Raw genomic sequence first — 20,263 nt, 5'->3', positions numbered from 1 at the left:
CTGATCTATCAAGGGAAAAGGGAACATCTCCAAATCAAGTACAGAATATAAAAAGGCATGAGGGAGCCTGCCAAGAGCGGCAAACAGAGAACTCCCACCGCCCGGCTCTAGGTCCTCCAACACCCCCTCCCCACTCGTTCGATTGCCTCCCTCCCCCTCATTCCCCTCTTGCTTTTGCCCTTTGCTTTAGGGTGGGTGGGGGCATTGGAGAGCCAGCCTGCAAAGGCCAGCATTTCCCCTGCAGAAACCCAGGCCTCGCCACCCTGACTGGGAACCACTAAGCCACAGAATTGAGTAGGGGAGGTGGGGTGGGGGTGGAGAAGCCCCCCCCCCCACCCCGTTAGGAGCCGGCCCTTGGCCCTTCTCACGCAGGCTAGCTCCGCGCAGTCCCCATCAAAGCGCTGCCTTCTGGAGAAAGTCGATTTGCACACCCCAGGACCAAATCATCTAATTTACAAGCCTGGGCAATAGAACTTTTCTTTATTAACCTTGCATCCCCCCAAGGCCCTGCTGGAAAAATCTGTATCATCAATACTGTTGTGTTTGGGGGGTAATATTATTGAGGAGGGGAAGGGGGATGATAACGGTCCCCAGAAAAGCATCCTAACGTGCCAATTTTAGGACAAAGTTCAGTCGGCCGGGACTGCGTGAGGGGCTTTCAGAGAGGAGCTGCTTTGGCAACAACCACCTATGCACTGATGCAACATGGGATTAGCAACCCGACGTGTTAATTTTCCGAATGCAACCTAACTGATGTACCAACTGAATTCTCGGCAGCTGGCAGGAAGGATTCAGAGACAGAGACGCCGCTCAAAGCTGGGCACTCTTCCCCTGCCCAGGGAGCCTTCTTGCAATCTGGGCCTCAGTGGATTGCAAGAGGCACCGGTCCTGAGGCTCCGTGGAGTACAGAGGACCATGTGCCGCCCTCCAGGACATGGAAACAGAAGCAGGGAGCCCAGGAAAGCATCTTCACGCCATGCTGGCCTCTCACAGCAATCGCGGGGAGAAACGGTGAGCTCCCTGCTTCCAAACCCTTCATTCGTTCTGCCTTCATTATGTGCGGATTCAACAGCAGGTACTAAACCGAGTTCTGGGGTTGGGGACTGACAGGACTGAACAGGTGCCTTCCAGGGCTTCGGGAGTCAACTGGACAAATGACCGAGCACAGAGACAAATGGAGGACTGAAACGGTCAAGCTGCACCGTCACCCCAAGGAGAATGTCCCAGGGATGGAATTTTCCTTCTGCAGGAGGCAGAGATTTCTCTGGCCTCCTTATTCACAAATCCAGTCAACGTGTCTTAGTGAACACCCGTTCCATGCCAGGCACTGTGTTCTAGTCTCTGTGGACAGGGCATTTAACATCACAGACAAAACTCCCTGCCTTGAGGGGGCTTCCGTTCTAGCAGGACCCCAACAAGAAGCATGGACTGACTCCTACCGTTTCTCGGTTTCTGGAAAAAAAACTGGTTTGGTTTCTCATGCAGCATTTTCTCGTTTGAAGTGAGAAAATGTGGAAGCTCAAGTAGGTCATCTCGAGCTCTACTCTGCTCAGCACTGCACTCCAAGGAACCAGGTCACACTTCTTGCCTGGCTCCTCCCTTCCCTTTCCCCAAGGGGACCCCCCCCCCCCGCCCCAGGCCTCTTAGTCTAGGCCTCCCTCCTTCCCCCTCCCAGGCCTTTTCTTGGAGACTCAATGTGGCTAAAAGCATCTGCCGTCCCCCGGCAGACTGTACTCACCGGGAAATGAGGTAGAGACACCTGGCCATTGGCCTTCACACTGCGATGCATTTCTCTCTGGAGCCGTTTCTTGCTCCCCACACGGTAAGGAGGGATTCCATCTCTAAGGGAAGGGAGAAGACAGAAGCCACCGGCTCACGAGGATGCTTTCAGCACGGGGGCCACTCAGAGGCCATTCTAAGATCCCACCAATGGACAGAGCCACACATCTCCGGGCAGGTGTGCCACCAGTCCCGGGCATCACGGCTGTTCCCAAGGTGGGACTGAAAGATCCATCCAGGGTCAAACTGCCAAGCGCCCTGCCTGTCAATCATCTCTTAAACCTGGCTTCCTCTCAGGTTCAGGGTCGTTGAGTTGCAAAGAGCTTAGTAAAATCATCTCTCAAGCTTTGCCTTAGAATAGATTACACTCCAGCCAGCCCAAAGTAAAGGCTCCCCTATTTTATTCTATAGGCGCCCCAAGTAGGAGAATTGAAGGCCCCTTTGGGGCTCCCCACAGTCTGCTGCACTGCCCCAAATCAGGAAACCAGGGCCTTACGGAGCGAGGAGCACACCAGGGGAAAACAGTGTAGGAATAGGGACCACGCCCACAGAAGGCGGGGCCAGGCGTTCATGGAAGGTGTGTGTAATTCTCCAACAGGCCGGCTCCTGTTTCCAAACTTCTTCCTTTCATAAACCACCACAAGAATATCTTTGGGCTCCTTTCTCCCCTCAGCTCCAAACCCTGCCGCCCCCAAACTAAGGAAGTGCCAAGGACACATGACTAACGTAGGGATAAGGGGAGAGCCCCCAGTACATAGCATTCCGTGCAATTCATTCAAATATTTGAGCACCTGCTGTATGCCAGACCTTGTTCCAGGCACTGGGTGAGACAGCAGTGAAGGGAGGGGATAAAAATGCAGACAACTGCCCTCACAAGGCTTATGGTCTAATGAATGGGTGGCAGGCAAGGGGCAAAAATACCAGAGTCTACAGCAGGTTAGAAGGCAGTAAGCTCGAGGACAAAATGCAGGAAGTGGGAAGAAAGGAGAGGGCGGGGGCGGGGTTCCAATGACATTCTGGCTGTGAGGGTGACCTCTGAGCAAAGGCTTGAGGCCAGATGGGCCCCTACGTCCTTCATCATATCCAGTCAAGTGGAGTTAAGAAAAGCCTCCGCCCCAGCTAGTCTGCCTTCACTAAAACAGGATTTGGAATTGCTACGATTTTTCCTTTTTTAAAGAATTTTGTGGGGCACCTGGGTGGCTCAGTGGTTAAGCACCCGACTTTGGCTCAGGTCATGATCTTGTGGTTGGTGAGTTTAAACCCCGCGTTGGGCTCTGTGCTGACAGCTCGGAGCCTGGAGTCTGCTTTGGGTTCTGCGTCTCCCTCTCTGTCTGCCCCTCCCCCTGCTTGTGCTCTGTCTCTCTCAAAAATAAATACACATAAAACAAAAATAAAAAATAAAAATAAAGAATTTTGTGCTTGAAAGCCGCCATGTGGTCAAGGTGTGACCATTTTCCCACTGCTGTCCCTTCTGGAGGCCACCTATTTGCAGAAGCCCCAGGGTTCCAACATTCCCTTACTGAATCATACTTGGACGCTGTAAATACTGAGATGAGGTATTTGGTTATTTCCCTTTTCCTGGCATTTTGTTCATCACAGGGCGGACGGACGAAAAACATCTTGGTCTCACCGGCAGTGGGTGAAAATCAGCAATGCCTAAAAATACCTGGGAGCAGCCGGAGGACAATTGGTTGACCTCTAGCTCCTTGTCTGTAATGACCCAGAATTCCAAGTGGCTGAAATTTCCAGAAGTCAGTTGACCTAGGCCAGATCACAGGGCCACTGAGGGGGATGACACAGATCTATTGGTAGGTCAATACATCAGTGAGGTATGTTAGCCAAACCTTGGCTAGGAATTAGCATGTGAAGGATCCTCGTACTGAGGGCACAGAGCGGGAAACGGGGCCAGTCTAAGGCAGGGACACACACACAGGGTGAGTCCTGTCCCAGAGAAAGGCCAAGAAAACCAGAGATAGCATGCCACTTGACCAGGGCAGGTTGAGTCATCCAGATAAATTTCATTCACTTGACCAGGCCCTCGAAGGCCAGGCAGGATAAAAGATTCTAGGTTCAGAAACCTACTGAACCACCTGGAATGTGTTTATCAGAACTCCAAGTTTTCGGATCATCTACAAGACGGGAGAAAACTGGGTGCTCGTGAGCTGAGCTTGGCCAGTTGTTACTGGCTTGAGCAGTAACCAGATCCTACGCCAGGGGCCCGATCCTACCTCGAGGCCGTCAGCCCCTCTGCACCTGTTCCCACTGCAGGTCAGGCACATGACATGTCATCCAACTTTATTCTCACAAAATCCCAAATTCACCAAGTTTTAAGATGGTCAGTGACTCTCTGCAGGTCTCTCTAGAGTCAGTTGGTAGCAGTTAGAGCCAGGTAAAATCTGAGCTACTACTGGGCTCCAGAATGGGTGTCCTTAACTCAGCAACCCACCCTCTCACCCCGCCTAGGGGAGCCACACTTGCTGAGGGCCCATCTCCTAAGCCCCATGAAGTCACGTGACATTCTGAAGGGATGAATGGAAGCTCTGGGGAACGTTCTGGAACATCTTACCCTGCCACTTAGTATTCACTGGCTGTGGGGCATGCCAGGTGGTTCCTTAGGCACAATGAAGATCCGCTTCTCTCTTACCCAACACTCCTCGTGGGGCAGGAGTGACCGTGGGGCTCCCCCAGATTGGGTCTCACGTTGATCTAACCAACTGCTGCCCCAGGGCTGCAAGGCAATGTCCCTGCCCTCGTCCTGACCAGCAACTCCTCTGGGGACTTAATAAGCTAGTAGCCTCTGCTCTTCCCCTTTCCGCACAGATGCAAGTCAGCGGGCTCTGTTATACCTCTTTTGCTCTTTACATACAGGCCAGGAGGAAGGAGAGAATTAGAGGAAGTACTTAGGCCAGGGGCAGCAGGGGAGGGGCATCGGGTCGCTGGCCGACGGAAGGCTAGAGGAACCACTGATGTATGCACCCCCACCTCCCAATCCATGCACACCCCCACCACACCCAGGGCAGATGCCAGCCGAGGGAGAGGAAACTTGTGACCAGGGCAGGCAAGAGACGTCACCTTGTAGAGGCTCAGAGAGGCTTAACAGGTGCCTTCATGGCAATGGCGCTTTACCTCCCCACCAGCCAAGAGTCTTCTTGCAAAACAGCCGCTCACTCCAGAAGAGGGCCGCTCTTCTCTGGGCTCAGGCTCTAAAAGTCTAGGATCCGTTTCCTGGAGGCTCAGCACTGCGAGCTGAGGAGGGTCCGAGTTTCGGTCCCTATCCCGTCTCCTTTGATTATAGGCATTTTAGCTAACGAGCCCGCTGCCGGGCCCCGCTGTTTCTGGGGAGCAATGGTTTTGAAGTGTGGGCTCCACTTAGCTGCCATTTAAGCCGAGCCAATTAGCTTAGCCTTTTGACTTGGCGGCGCCCAGCCTAACCCGAGCATCGTCTTCCCCAGGCTTTGCCACACAGCGCCTCGCGCATCCGCACGTCCACTCGCATTCCCACTTGGCAACCACTCAGAAGGCAGCCTCTGATCGCAGCCAACATCAAAAGCCTGGTTTGTAAGATAAGATAATATTTGAAGTTCACTCAGATGCTCTCCCTGGTGTCCAAAGCAAGCCCGTAAATAAGACATAAGGAGACACAAGCAAAGAAGGAAAAGAGCCTGAGCCGCCCTCCGCAGGACACGCGTGGGAAGCATCATCAGGCACTGGTTTGGGGACACCCTGGGCGGAAGCCAACACTGAGCTGGTCTGGATGGTTAGAGAGCAGCTCCGCGCAGGAAGCAAAGACAGAGAGACAGACGCCCCGCATCAGAGACGGAGCTTCAGGCCTCCTTCCGAGCCACCTCTGACACAGAAGGCCACCCTTGGGCGACAAAGAACCTGCTTCTTGTGAGGTTTTCCGCCTCCGCCCGCCCCCACGGGCTGCCATCCCCTGGGCCTGATGCCCCAGAATGGTCCCCGCAGTCCTCTGTGCCCAACACTCCAAGGACTGGGCTTGAGGACTTGGCTGGGAGGCTGGCAGCTAACTTCCAAGGAAGGGAGGGAGGGAGGGGGGGAAGGAAGGGAAGAGGGAAGGGAAGAGAAAAAGCAAGCAAGCTCTTTCTTCTAAGGAGTCAGGTTTCAGAGTAACAGCCTTCCTGGAGGCCTGGCGTGAAGGCCCGAATCCCCAGGCATCTTTAACGGGGCTCTTGCCTTAGCGGGAGAACAGAAGGCAGCAGTGGGCTGTGGGAGAAGGCAATGGTCCCTCTGGAGGCCCCTGCCAGCTCCGTCCCCGTGGGCCCCGGCACCCCAAACGGCCAGGCGCAGGCTGGTCCTGCCCAACTTCTACCCGGCCCTCTTTGCAAAGGTCCCCGGGACTTAATTGGTCCTATGGCAAATGAGCCCATTGCTTCCTGGGCTTGTGTCTAATGAACTCCAACCTTCTGGAGTCTATTGAAGGCCGCCTGTGACCCCCGCTTCCCCTCCACGGCCCAGTCCCCGCCCCAGCTCCCAGCGGGGTGGCCGGCCCCACTCCCCGGCCCCCCGGCAGCCCCCCCACAGCCCGAGCCGGCCATTGTGATGGGGAGAAGCAGCCAGGGTTCTTTTCACGCTTTATGGGGCGCTCCTATTCACTTGTTCAAGGCGATTTCAAAGGGGCCTGCTACCCTCTTATCCCCGCTAAGCTTCCCCGCAAGAACAATGGGCTGAAAGCGGTTCAGCTCAGCTTTTCATCCCCCGCACATTTTATTTCTCGCCTGCTCCATGCTCTCGTCTGTGCAAGGCCCACAATTGGCAGAGGTCTGAAGAGGGGTCTAATCCCAGCCCTGGGAATCCCGGGTGACCCGCCCGGCACTGGGCAGGTCACACACACCCGGGGCCAGGCGGCCAGAAGGCAGCTCACACAGCCTGGGCCTTCATGCCAAACCCATAGGGCAGGCAGGAGAGTGGGAGGGCCCTGGGACCCCCAGAGCCTGGCAGCCTGAGGCCCTTAGGAACACCCCACCCCCATCCTGTTCCCCACTGCAGGCAGCATGAGGCAAACTGCCCCAGACAAACCACTACCCAGAGAGAAGGGTCCTGCGCTCACGGGCGATTCGCCTCCACTTGGCATGAACACGCCCAAGTGGGTAGAGCTGTGCCAGCCACACAGGATAATCTGTCTACTGGGGAGAAGACTCAGGGCCACCTGATGCTCCCATCAAGATCACACCTGGGGGGTGCCTGGGGGCCTTAGTCCGTTAAGCATCTGACTTCGGCTCAGGTTGGGAATCATGGTTCATGAGTTCGAGTCCCGCATCGGGCTTGCTGCTGTCAGCACAGAGCCTGCTTTGGATCCTCTGTCCCCAACCCCCCTCTGCCCTCCCCCTCTCATGCTCTCTCAAAAATAAACATTAAAAAGAAAAGATCACACCTGGGCTGTCTGGTGGCTCAGTCAGTTGAGTGTCCAACTCTCAGTTTCAGCTCAGGTCACAATCTCATGGTTCATGGGTTTGAGCCCCACATCGGGCTCTGTAGCTGACAGCATGGAGCCTCCTTGGGAGTCTGTCTGTCTGTCTGTCTCTCCCCCCCCAAAATAAATAAATAAACTTTAAAAAAAAAAAAAAAGAAAAAAGAAAAACATCAGAGCCAACACGGAGGCCCAGGTCGCTGAGTCTTCCAGGCACTTTCCCTTGGCCTTGGGGACTGGGCCCTCCCCACCAATCCCAGCAGCTACACTGCAGGAGGGGCGGACAAGGCTGAGGTCCTGCCCCTGGGGACCCAGAGCTATCGAGTGTGCCCCAAAAAGAAAGCTGCTCACCAAAGGCTTGCCCTTTTCTGTCTCTACATCCAAGTGGACTTGACTGGCCCGCACCCTGACCCTGGCTTCCTGGAACAGCTGACTGGCAAAGGTAAGTTCTCTGATCCCAGACGGGGGCCAGCTGGTGCTCCAAGTCCTCGAGAGTCTTAGCTAAAGTGGGAAGGGTGAGAACTTACACGTCATCACTGAATAAAATTGAGAAAAGTTCCTCTGGGAGAACATTAAGGAAGAGGGGGGCAGCATGCAGGGGAGACGTTGAGAATGTGCTCCCTCCTACCCCTCCTCCAGTCCATTAAAAAAAAAAGCAGTGTGATTCCCTAACGAATAAAAGAAACTCAAAGTGGCTCAAAGGTCTCATTATCAACAGCTCCTGCTAACATCTCAGGTTGGCACTTCACAGGCTTGTGGGGAGGGGAGTGACAGGCGAAAAGCAAGCAAGGAAGGACCTGCGCCTGGTGCAGATCTGAGCTCTGTCTTGCTGCACACGCACTGGGGCTTGCTGCCCCATCTGTCATAGTCACGAGTGACTGCCGAGCTTCCCGCTTGGGTCTTGTGAGGCTCACACACGTACGGGGACTACACCACCAAGTGTGACACCTCCGTCCACGGTGGGGACTGAAATGCAAGCAGGGACCAGGAAGCAAGCCCAGAACAGTCTCTAAGAAAACTAAAGAGAGGCCTAACAGTCGTAACTACATCGGATGTAGGAGACTGTTCAAATCCAACTTACTCTCATTTTACTCAAAACGTCAAGACCCCCATGCCATTCACAAATAAAAGCTAAATTAGGAGTAATGTTGCTAGAAGCAAGCACACCCAAGAACAAAAAGTGACAGCAGGCACTACGACTAAGAGAAAAAAGAAACAACTATTTTTTAAAAAGCCAGTATGTGTGAATGTGGGGGACGGCCTTACATAACCTTGTATTCCCGGAGAGAATCCCACAACAGAACACGAAAACAGATCTTTGTATTAAATATTGGGATCAAGAAATAAATTATGCCCGGGGCATCTGGGTGGCTCAGTCTGTTAAGCAACTGACTTCGGTTCAGGTCATGAGTTTGAGCCTCACATCGGGCTCTGTGCTGCCAGCTCAGAGCCTGGAGCCTGCTTCAGGCTCTATGTCTCCCTCTCTCTCTCTGCCCCTCCCCTGCTCACACTCTGTCTCTCTCTCTCTCATAAAGAAAGAAACATCAAAAAAAAAAAATAAAAAAGAAACAAATTGTGCCTAATACTATTCAATAGAAACCAAAAAAGTATTCTTTTAAGATCTATGGCCATCAAGCGATAATTGTTCTCAAGTGCAGAGGCTTAAAGAGTTCAGTCAATACGAAAAACTCACTTCAGTGGAGCCCCATTTCTCCATGTTGGATGAAAGAGGTGCACCCTTCTTCTAATTTTACTGATGCCAAAATACTCTACTCTTATTAAAACGGAACCTTTCCCCCAGTGGCCCTCTCTTCACCAACAGGGGAGACTGAGATGACATGGTGAAAGCCACTGGAAAAACCAACAGCAGAATCCCAAACCAACCAACCAACCAACCTCATCAACTTCCCTTCAGAGGGGTGCCATGCCACAGGCCGAGAAACGGGACATTGGCCAACAGAAACCAGGTGATTTCAAACAAACCGGAAGAACCGATGGTCCGGTTTTAGGCAGCTGAAAGGAGCCAACTCTACACATGCCATAAAATATAGCTCAGTGCATTCTGCCTTTCAAGACTGTGCCCTTAAGCAAAAGAACTTCCTACTGCAAAACACTTGTGGGAAAGCCTTTGGAGAGACCATTTCTGGAATGGGAGTCCTCAACTGGAAGCTGGGGGAGCTCTTGGGGGAGCTTTGCCCAACCCCAGGCTCCACCACCCTTGGCGCTCATGAGTCACAATCTCAAAGGAGGGCAAGAGATGGAGACATCCAACTCAACACACACACGCACACACACACCACAATGAGACACAGAATGGCAGCCCTCCACCTACAACGTGTATGGTGACGCCCACCTCACGGCCTACCGCCCTGAGGACCTGGATTGTGGTTTAGGAAGCAAAGGAACAAACACCAGGTTGGGGGGGGCGGCTGGGTGAAAAAGGTGAAGAGGATGAAGAGGTACAAACTTCCAGTTATGAAACAGAAAAGTCAGAGATGGAAAGTACAGTGTAGGGAACAGCATTAAGAACACCAAAGCAACACCGCATGGGGACAGGTGGTGACTACATTTATCGCCATCAACACGGAGTCACGTGCAGAACTGTCGAGTCGCTACGTTGCACACCTAAAACTAATGAAGCATTGTGTCAACCGTATATAAATATTTTTTTTTTTTAAAGGAACAAACTTTTTGTGTGCCAGACGCACCCATGTGTGAAAGATCCAAGATCAGACTCTGGAGAGACGCCCCACCCCGGGGTGGAACCGGACACGCAGCAGGCACCCCATCCACACCCCTCAGTGAATCGAAGGATGTCCACCTGAACACATCATGAGGGAACACTACACCCGGTGGGAGACTTCAGAGAGCTCTGGCTTTCCGACTCTGACCTTCAATGCCTCTTCCTTGGGAAACAATGACCGCCCGCACACACCCCCTTCCCGTGCCACCCCCCGACCCTCTTGCTGGTTCTGAGGATTGGATACCTGGGTTTCGAGACCAGCCAAGCACTTCTGTCCAAGGGAGGAAGGCCAGATGGCAGCCCGAAGATGGGTTTTGAAACTCAACAAATCTCTGGAGAAGCATCTTAACCTTCTACCTTACTTCCGTTTTCTACCGGCCCACTTTCCTTTCAAGGCCCCAAGCTGGTCTCCGCCCAGGCCCCCACGTCACCCCCGAGACCATCGCCGCAACACCGGCACCCTCGCCTCCCACCAGGCACATACACGATGGGGGCAGCAGGATACTTACACGCTACTGTCCGTCATGGACATGGAATCATCCGTCAGCGCGTCACTGGAGATCTCGCTGTCGTTGGCGCTAGTGGCCGGTGCGAAGACATAGCCAGACCCCGCGTGGTACGGATGGACGGGATCACTCCTCCTGAAGGACCTGCGGGGAAAGTACAACAGGAGTGCATCACGGCTTCACGCCAGGCACCCAGGGCACCCAGCAACTCGGGCACAAGCACGGGCACGGTCCCGCCGTGTGCTCATGCCAACCTGCTGCCCAGGGCTAGTGCTCATCTGCGCAGACAGCAGGGGTATGTAGGGAGGGCTGGGGAGCCCTAGGGACAAAGCAGGCTGGGTTCCTGTGCTGCCAAGGGCAAGTCTGCTGGGGGACACAGGAAGCCATAAGCGGCCCGGGGGGGTCCTACTGAGTGCTAGATACACATTCAGATAAAGGAAGGCAAAGGACTCTGTTCTAGAGGGGAGGCTATTGAGTGAAAGAGGAGAATCGGTCCCTACAGGTGAAGGGTCTGCACCCTCCACCCCACCATATCCAGGCCTGCACCAGAAGAACGTGGTTTGGGGGCCCCGAGATGCCTCACGCATCCCAGCTCTCCACGTGGGGTCTGGTAGCAGAGCTGCAGGCATCAAGCCACCAAAGGCCTGGCACAACCTTGTCATTTCAGCGCCGGGCCCAGTGCACTGGTCAGATGGGACAGAAACACTCAAGGCTCCCACTCCGCCGGGGCCTCCGCCGTGCCCTTCCCCCACCTGGGCAGCGATGCTAAGACCCAGCCCCGCAGGGTTAAAATGAGCAGTGCAGCTGTTTCAAAGGAAGGTCCGGGCTCCTCCTCCAGTGTCTCCTGCCCTTTGTTTCGGTGGCCTCGGCCTCCCCATTCTGCCCTCTTGATCTCCTCCCAGAACAACCAGTGTCCCTGTCCCCTGCTGGGCCGCATTCCTCTTGTGTCACTAGCAAGGGACATGAGTGGGGTAGGGGAGGAAGGGGCCACTGTGATCAGTGAGCTGCACGTAGGGGCCTGTCAAGCCTGAAGCTGCTAGAGGCCTCGTGGACACAGAGCCCCGCAGACTCCACTGGGCCCACCGGGTCTCAGCCAACAGCAAAGAACTCAGCTCAGGGAGAAGGGGATGGCTCAGAGGAGGGAACCTGGTCCATCAGGCCATTGCGTGGGTCTCTACAGATGGCCTTGGGGGTGGCACATGAAAGGGATGCAAGAAAGGTCAAAGCAGGCCCTCTCCATGATCACGGCGCTCCTAGTCACCAGGATGCGTGCTGTGCTGAGCTCTGGCCTGACCCAGTCGGGGTCTCTGGTCTCCTGGCGCAACAGGGGGCTGCCACGAGGGCAGACACCGTGCTATCACCGGCCCACAGAGAGGGGTGCGCCTTCTTCACACACATCCGCCCACCCCCATCCCATGCTTGCAGCCACCTGGGGGAGGAGGCGCTCTGGACGCCCCTGCAGGACAGCGGCCAGCCCCCCAGGTCAGAGCTGGGACTCGCCTGTGTGACCCACACCTGTCTGGCTCTCACCCAAACCCTCCCTGCCTCCCAGTACAAAGACTGGCCTCAACAATGGAGAAAGTTCCAGCAGCGTGAGTGACCCAGGCCGGGCCCCCCAGGTTGGACTGACGGACTTAAGGAGGGACGGGTGTGGGCAGGGCACTGGGGCCACGGTTCGGTGTGAGGGCCTCAAAGGGGGCAGCTGGGATGGGAAAGACGGGGAAGAGTCGGGCCCTGTGGTTGAGGCCTGTGCTCCAGCTCGAGTGGTAACACGAACAAGTGACAGCCAGAATCCTCACGTGTTCATTGGAGCCAGAGTGAACCTCTCTTGGGGGGAACTGACCGACCCCTCAATTAAGAAATGAGACTCGGGTGCCTGGGTGGCCCAATCGATTAAGCGTCTGACTTCGGCTCAGGCCATGATCTCACGGTTCATGGGTTCAAGCCCTGTGTCGGGCTCTGTGCTGACAGCTAGCACAGAGCCTGGAGCCTGTTTCAGATTCTCTATCTCCCTCTCTCTCTGACCCTCCCCCGCTCACGCTGTCTCTCTCTGTCTCTCAAATATAAATAAAACACATTAAGAAAAATAAAAAAAAATAAGGAAATGTGACTAAAAACCAAGTGTTGCCACAGACTGCGCACTTAGTGTGGGCGGCCCTTTGTTTTAGGCGTGGCTGCACATCCAGCACACAGTAGGTGCTCAATGAATGTCTGAGGCCCCATCGTCTTGCAGCCTCATTGCCATGGCAGGAGGCTCAGACCCCCAGGTGGGGGCCAAAAGCCTGGTCGGAGGCCACCTGGCTGGAGACCTGGCCACACAGGGAGCCCACATCCAGATTCCCACAGGAGGTGGACATCAACAGGGACCTCGATTCCGTCCTACGGTGCTCAAATGGAACGGAAAGTCAGCTCTTAGAAACAGTAGGCAGGTGTGGAATGAACCAGAAAGTGCAAATGAGGAATGTCACCCTTGAACCTGCTGAATTCCTTGGACCAAGGGATGGCCCACTGGATGGTCACTGGGGACACTGGGGTCTCGCCAACCCTCCGGGACAAGCCAGGCTAACCCAATGAGAACGGTAAGGTCCTCCCGGCCTCAGGGCTGGCCCCGCGCCCTCACCAGGGGACCTCCAGACACCGGGGCTGGAGAGAGAAGTGGCGGGAGCAGGGGAGAGGCAGCTGACTTTTCTTGGGGGAACAGATGGGATGAGGAGGAGTCAGGAGAAATGTTTCCTGACTGATACGGGAAGTCAGTCCATCGGAGGCAGAGGGTGGCCGTGCTTGGCATCACCCCTGACAGGAGAGCAAGAGAAGACAGGCTCTTCTGTCAGAAAGAAGAAAGCGCTTCCCACTGGTCCGAGTGGACCCCTGGGGTGGTCGGGCTATGGGAGCACCCACGTCATTAAAACGGTCCCACGTTCCCAGCTCTCCGGGGGGGCCTGGACAGGGTTACTGCCTCAAAGCGGGAGGAACAAGAGGAAAGTCTCCAGGGTCCCGTTCTCGCTCCGGAAACCCAGGCCAGGCGAGTGCTCTAAGCCCTGGACAGGGAACGGGAATCGGGGGCAAGGACCGCGGCTGGCTTAGCCCCCCGCCAGCAGGTGACCACAGTCGAGTCACAGCCTCCACGGACGTGGGGTCTCTACCTAAGAAACACCCGGTTCAGACACGGCCACCGCCACCACATTCTCACGTTCTCTGAAGACTCCAGGGCTCTGTAATTTGGGGCGATGCCAGCACACTCCGACTGCCACCGATAACGGCTGCCACGCCTCCTCTGCGGGTTTATCATGACTTCCTACCACGAGGCACTGGTGTGTCTGCACACTGGGTGCCTGTCCTGCGCAACTAGACTGTAAGCTCCATGAGGGCAAGGACCAGATGGGTCTTCTCTGCGCAGCCCCTCAGTGGCTGGGAGTCGGTGGAACACGGCAGGAGTTCTAGGGAGTCTAGAAGACCTGGGGCCGTCCCACGGGTTGCTGAAAAGTTCTTTTAGTGTAAGAGACATTAGTACATGATCGCGAGAGCCCAAAGAGCCCTAAAGAGCATCTGGACCCTCTCAACCCCTCTGGTGCTGCCATCTCTGGGGTATCAACGCACTGACAAGGTACTGAATTCAACCTCTGCACGGAGAAAAAGAACTCAATATAAATCCCTTTCTCCTCGACCAAGAAGACACCAGACCCAAATTCATGTGTGTGCATGGCCTGGCGCTCACTGGAGTGGGTCACAAAACAGATTGGTCCCCACATAAACTGTTCCTCCTTTGCTTCCACAACAGAGGGGTCTTGTGTGACCAGTGACTGAAAATGGAATACACGGCTCTCAGCTCGCTTGACGGCAATAAAGTTTTCGTGCTTTCTTACCATCGTGATGGAGGAAGGGGCCGGCTTGTGGAGGAGACGGAGACAGAAATGCAATTTCTAGGAACCCAGGACTTTGTCAAAATTGCCACGTAATTTTAAGAACGCGGATCAGAGCTCTTTTCCTGTATCTTAAAAAACAGGAAAGAAACTCGACCATTGCTATGGTAATTGTGCCCAGATGCTTTGATTATTTCTGCAGGGCTCCCACAGTTGCTGCAAGGGGTTTAAATTCCTACGGAGAGTGGGGGGGGGGGGCGTGCTATGTCTATGTCAGGGACTTTGCACCAGGCGTGCGTCCACGGCCCTTGTGGGCCACTTCCATGTGCGGTCACGTGACAGAGGCTCCTGGGACCTTACGGGGACAGACATTGTTTGCTGGCTCTGTTTCCCTCCCCAGCTTGTTCTCAACTCTTATCCTGATGAAGGTGCTGTGGCCCCACCCCCTCCCCGCACAGGGCACAACAGACCTGACCTTTGGGGTCTCCCTCTGGACATCCCCCAAAACAATGCAACTTAAGACGGGCTAACTTCTCCCAGTGTGCCTCGGCACACTGCCTCTGTCGTGGTCCCCCCTCTAATGGGGGGGCGGCTCCTGCCTCCAGCAGATCTTTCCTATGGAAACACTTTCCTGGGTGACTGAAGCCAAGCTCAATTCCAAAGCCTTCATACACAAACAGACCTCATCGGCAAGTTCTTGCAGGGAACACGAAGCTCTGGGAGCCGGCAGAGGGCCGGCTGCTAGGCACGACTTATTTTAAGAGAGGCCAGGGGACAGGGTCCAGGGGGAGCTAGAGGAGACCCGCCTGGCACAGGACGGCACCAGAGCCGGTGCGGACCAGGAAGGATACAGGGAGCACTCTGTGAGCCCAGCGCCATCTCCTTCCCAAAATAAACGCTGGGCTGAGCTCCTAATCCCACAGCCCCTACACACACACACACACACACACACACACACACACACAACTTGACGCTCTGTGGATGTGTCTGTGGGCTGGGCTGTTACACGTGCTTCTACCAACGGGTCACTCTTGCTCTAAGTTATTTATAGAGACCATCAAAAGCCCAGGCATCCCACTTGGGCACCCACAAACCAGAGTCCTCCCCTCCGAGGACAGTCCCTGCTCTTCCGTTCCAACTATTTATATTAAACCCGACACCAGATCAGTAAGGACACACACAAGTCATCACGAATGAGGCTCGTCTGGGCGCCCAAGGAGAGCACGGGGCTTGGAAGGCACCGGCTGCCCAGGCGGCTCCTCAGCAGCTGACGGGGACTCAGTTCTCTGGTCCGTTCACGTTAACGGCTTATGAGGCCCGTCCCGAAGCCTGGGACCTTGCTTGATGGCACTGCAAGGGGGGGCAGACCTAAAAGGGCTGGAAGGGAACCCTACATCCCAGTAACAGGCTGACAAGACAGACTTGGGATCAAAAGTAGAGGATGCTGAGGCCCAGGAAGGCCCTCTAAAATGGTACAGTGACTGCGGGCTGGAGGCCAGGCTTCCCTACCCTGGTTGCCCTTCTCACACATCCACTGGTTATCTGGAGTACCTTCAACGAGTTCTAATGCTTTAGGACGGTTCAGAACGTTTCCCTTTATAAAGGGCTCCCATGTCTATTATTTTGATCCCAGACGAGAAAGCTAGGACATGAAGAGGAGGGAAGGGGCCTCCACCGCCCAGTGGCCTCCCCAAGTCACTGCACAGAAGGACACGTGGGGTCCAGGTAAGCGAGCAGCGGACAGGGCTGGACCCCAGGCGGTGGAAGACTCTGGGGCACCGCCCAGCACACCACACGCACACGTGAATATCTTGCATGTCAGAACGAAACTGGATGTGTCTTAAGTTCTCTGTGACAGAGCCCAGTTAAGACACATGGGTCCGTGTCGTCCAGGTAACACGCTTCATTTCAGCCCGGCAGGGGGAGAAAGCACACACTAACAGAGCCTGGAAACTCCGAGGGCCGAGGAAAAGGTGTCATCTATAGATCAATGAGGAGGCCAGCGGTTCACCACCGAGAAGGCAAGTCCTGGGAACACAAAGGATCTTTGGCCCCTGCCCCCGAGGGGGTGGGGTGGGGATCTCAAAAGTTTAATCCTGGTAATATCCCACTGGAGGGCTCCGGAAGAGGAGGGGCACGGCGGGGCGGGGCTGGGTCTCTACTGCCCACCCACAAAGGGGCGGGGTCTCGAAGCATCCTGCTTGGGAGCGCTTTCTTGGGGGTGAAGGTCCCAAACCGTCCCAGGAGGTGCTGTTTACGGGGGTGGGGGGGGCACTCTGGGTCCTGACACGGGGAGACACCGAAGCTCCACTGTTGGAAAGCCCCTGGAGAAGCGGCCTTACCACAGGCCTTAAGTAGTCTTAGCTCTGGCTGCCAAACTGGAGGGCAAAGGAGGCCAGCAGAGATTTACCAGAATGTCCGCCTAATGGCACGGGCCGGTAGCAGCAGGTGCCCAGTGACTGCCCAGCCACAGGCGCCAGACCTAGTTATCTTCCCTTCAAACAACGGGAAACCAAGAGCTTAATGGCGCTGAAACGACTCCTTTCACGTGACCCCATGCTCCGTTTCAAAAGCCAATCGGGCACCACTTAGGTGTAAGACCACAGGTCTGAGTGGCAGTAAACTGGCTCTCAAGGCTGTCAGAGCGCCCTCTGGTGGTTGGAGAACAAGCTCTTCGCTCCGGATGGAAAGTCCAAAGGATCTGGGCCACCCCCTAAGTCACTGCTTCTAGGCTCAGACATCACTACCCTGCCCCCTCTTGCTATCGCTACTGACACTGGAGGCCCTTCTCTCCAGGGAAGGGGCAGTCTCCACAGAGGCAGCCACCAGATCGCATCCCCGGTCCCAAACACGTGAAGAGTACACAATGGAGAGCAAGATAAGCCATTCAGGTGGCTATCGAGTGCCCACGGCCCCTTCCACTGCCTGCAGCCACCTCGAAGAGGCTCATGCTAGAGATCTGGAAGGGGAGAAGGAGAGAGACACAAAAAGACTCATTCTAACAGGAGGTCTGAAGTTGCTGGCAAATGTCAAGAATCTTAAGACTTGGTCACTCTCATTCTGTAAAGGACTGTTGATCTTTGAAGCCTCAAAAAGGGAAAGTACTCCAGGGCCCATTCTCTCCTTGAGACTGTCCTCCACCAGCACTAAGCAACACAACGATCAACTGAGGTCTGACCCTGGGGCTGCAAGCAGTTAAAACCTAGATTAACATACCGGCGGGCTGTAAAGCTAAGGGTCTTTTAATTCAGGGAAGTCACAGGACCTTCCCTAGCTGGGACGGGTTTCTTGCCCGGTAGATACCTAAGTCTCCAAAGCCAGAGTTGTTAAGTCAACTGCTGGCTCTTACCTTACCAGAGAAGTTCAAAAGACACCACGGACCCCTATGTCCAATGGGCGCACACGCTATTTCCTGTGCCTCCACCACCCAGTGGCCTCCCCAAGCCACATTATTTCCACTCTACTGATGAGTGGTGAATGACCCCTTCCAAAACTGGTGGTTAGTGTATCTGGTGACTCAGAGGCATCAAAAGCTGCTGTCCTCTGTCTCTCTCGGTCTCTCTCTCCCCCTTCTAAGACTGGCCCAGGATAATAAGTAACCTGCATTCATGAACACTGCTTGCCACTGTTTGAAGTGAGCCTTGCAAGACTGCAGGTATTCGGCTGTGCGAGCAGCACTTTTCCTCACTTTAAACAATGAACAGCCAAGATCAAAGGGCTCGTGGCCAGCGGTCCTAGCTCTCAACAGACCTTTGTCAGCCTCGGCAGCACATCCACTCAACCACCCACCCCACTTAACTCAAAACATCTGCAAAGTCCGTACCCTCCTCCAGCTCCAGCACACACACCCTCTCCCAGCCCGCAGTCCCCTCCCCGGCCCATGTCTTACCTGTATCCATTTTCAGTGGTCTCCGTGGACCTGGCGTTGGCTGTAGCCCTCAGGGTTTTGCTGGACAAGCCAACCACCGTGGGTGACAGTTTGCACTTGAAGTCAGCACAAGCCCACTCCTCTTCCTCATTCAAGGTGGGGAGATAGCCACACACGACCTTTAGACTCCCCAGGCCCCCGTTACTCATGTAAGCTGTGTTTTCTCCCCCACTCCTCACATAGTCGAGGTATATATCAGAAGTCAAAAACATCTGGTAGGCATTTTCCTCCATCACCGACTGGATCTCAGTCTGTGCCTGGTCGAACATGATGGAGTCGATCTGCTGCTTCTTGATGCCGTCTCGAATGTAGGTCTTGGTGGCGGGCTTCAGCTGTTTGGAGACAATGCTGTTGTTCTCGATGTACCTTTTGTAGATCGCTTTGGCTACTCGTAAAGTTTTGGTATCCTTCAGGTTCATCTGCCTGAAGCCATTGCAGGCAAACCAGAAGTCCAAGGTATCCACGCATTTGTCTCTCTCCAGGAAAGTGCGGAAGAGATAAGCACCGTCTTGATCGCCCAACAAATAGTGCAAAGACTTGGTCCACCTGGTCAGCGGGGAATCCGGGGACGCCCGCCCCTCAGGCTCCCCCAGCCCACCCTCGTTCCGCCTGGCGTTGGAGGAGACAGGCATGGGTTTGGTGCCCTGGCCCTTTCCCACCCCAGGCTGGCACGGCGGGGTCTCCCCTTCTTCCCCCGGAACAGGGGGCCGGGGGGCATCCTCGTGGAAGCTGCTGCTGGGGTCTGGGAGGCGAGTCACCAGCACAGCACTGCTCATGATGAGGGAGCTCTGCGCCCGGAGTTCGGGAATTGTTCTCTTCCCCCAGTTCCTGTCAGCAATCAGCGTGGTCTCTCTTTCTCTCTCAAGTCAGCAGGGGCTCATCTGAGCCTCCTTTCTGGAAAGAAAAGGAAGGGGGGAGGTAGGGAGAGAGAAAGGGGTATTGATCTAATCAAAACCAGATCTACCCAACATCAAAGCAAGAAAGTAAACAGGCTTTTCAACTCCTCAAATTCAAATCAAGCAACCCAGCTATCTGCGAGGTGCTCATCTAAAGTATCCGACGCTGCTTTTTCAAAGGCGAAATCTGAGCTCCCCGCACGATTTGGGAGGGAGGAGGGAGGGCGGGGAAGGTGAGCTGGGGTGGGGGGGGCGGCGGAGGGGTTTGGAAGGTGTAAGACAGCAACCTTCCAAAAACCCACTGGGCCGGGGCGCACGCAGGGCTGCCTGGGCTCCGCTACCCCCTCCGCCCCCACCCCCGTTAGCGTCAACTCCAAAGACGCTCAGCGCACCCCGAGCTGCCGGGCTGCGTGCAGGTGAAACCAATTTCGGCAAATTTCCCCACTAGGCTCTCCGCACAGATAACTCGAGCTCCAAACGTGCCCTTCCCCGGCATCTGGTTCCCATTCCCCCCACCCACCCCTTCCCTCGGTGCGCTCCCCCCTTCCCACTCCTTAAAAATTCAGAAGATCCTCGACCGAGAAAGAAGCCCGCCCAGCAAGGGGCGGATTGGGCTCCCAGCTGGAAAACGCCCCCCTCCACCCAGATGTAAATGTTCGCTGCGCCCCCGCCTCCCGCCAAGAATCCGGCTCAGTCTACACCTCTGTGTTCCCCGCTCGCCAGAACCAGAAATCAACTCATTCAGGCAAGACTTTGATCTTCAAACTTTGCGAGAAGGCAGAGAAGCCTCAAGACCCACCGCCCCCTTTGCCCCCACTTCCGCGCCCGGCTCACCTCCCGGAGCCACAAACCCTACAAAACCGGATCAGAAACCGTCTCACGCTACCATTGCCTGTGCCAAGACTCCCAAACTCTACTGACCTTAAGCCTGTCTTTTTTCCGAAAGAAAAAAAGTCTTATCTAACCAATAAACAAGTCTCTTTCCTTAGCACTGGAAGGATCAAACTAAGGAGGGCGGGGGCGGGGCGGGCTGGGGCGCGACCCCGAACCAGGGGCCTCAGGCCGCGGGGCTAGGCAGCTCCGCCGGCGGAGTGGCGGGGCCGCCGGGAGCGCCGCGCTGCCC

The 20,263-nt window shown here is 55.2% G+C and overlaps 1 protein-coding gene across 1 annotated transcript in view; it reads right to left on the bottom strand.

The window, feature by feature from the left end:
• Positions 1-20,263, bottom strand: part of AXIN2 (axin 2) — a 30,161-nt gene that overhangs the window by 9,518 nt on the left and 380 nt on the right. Inside the window, exons 2-4 of the mRNA XM_029927766.1 lie at positions 18,206-19,138; positions 10,460-10,600; positions 1,739-1,841 (exon numbers count right to left, since the gene is read on the bottom strand). Of these exons, the coding sequence (XP_029783626.1) occupies positions 1,739-1,841; positions 10,460-10,600; positions 18,206-19,020 (1,059 nt within the window). The 5' untranslated portion in view covers positions 19,021-19,138. The remainder of the gene's footprint in view (positions 1-1,738; positions 1,842-10,459; positions 10,601-18,205; positions 19,139-20,263) is intronic.

Source organism: Suricata suricatta, chromosome 17 (assembly GCF_006229205.1).
Source record: "Suricata suricatta isolate VVHF042 chromosome 17, meerkat_22Aug2017_6uvM2_HiC, whole genome shotgun sequence".
NCBI lineage: Eukaryota > Metazoa > Chordata > Mammalia > Carnivora > Herpestidae > Suricata > Suricata suricatta.
Note: the sequence above shows the minus strand (reverse complement) of the source record. Positions and strands in the feature narration are given on the sequence as shown.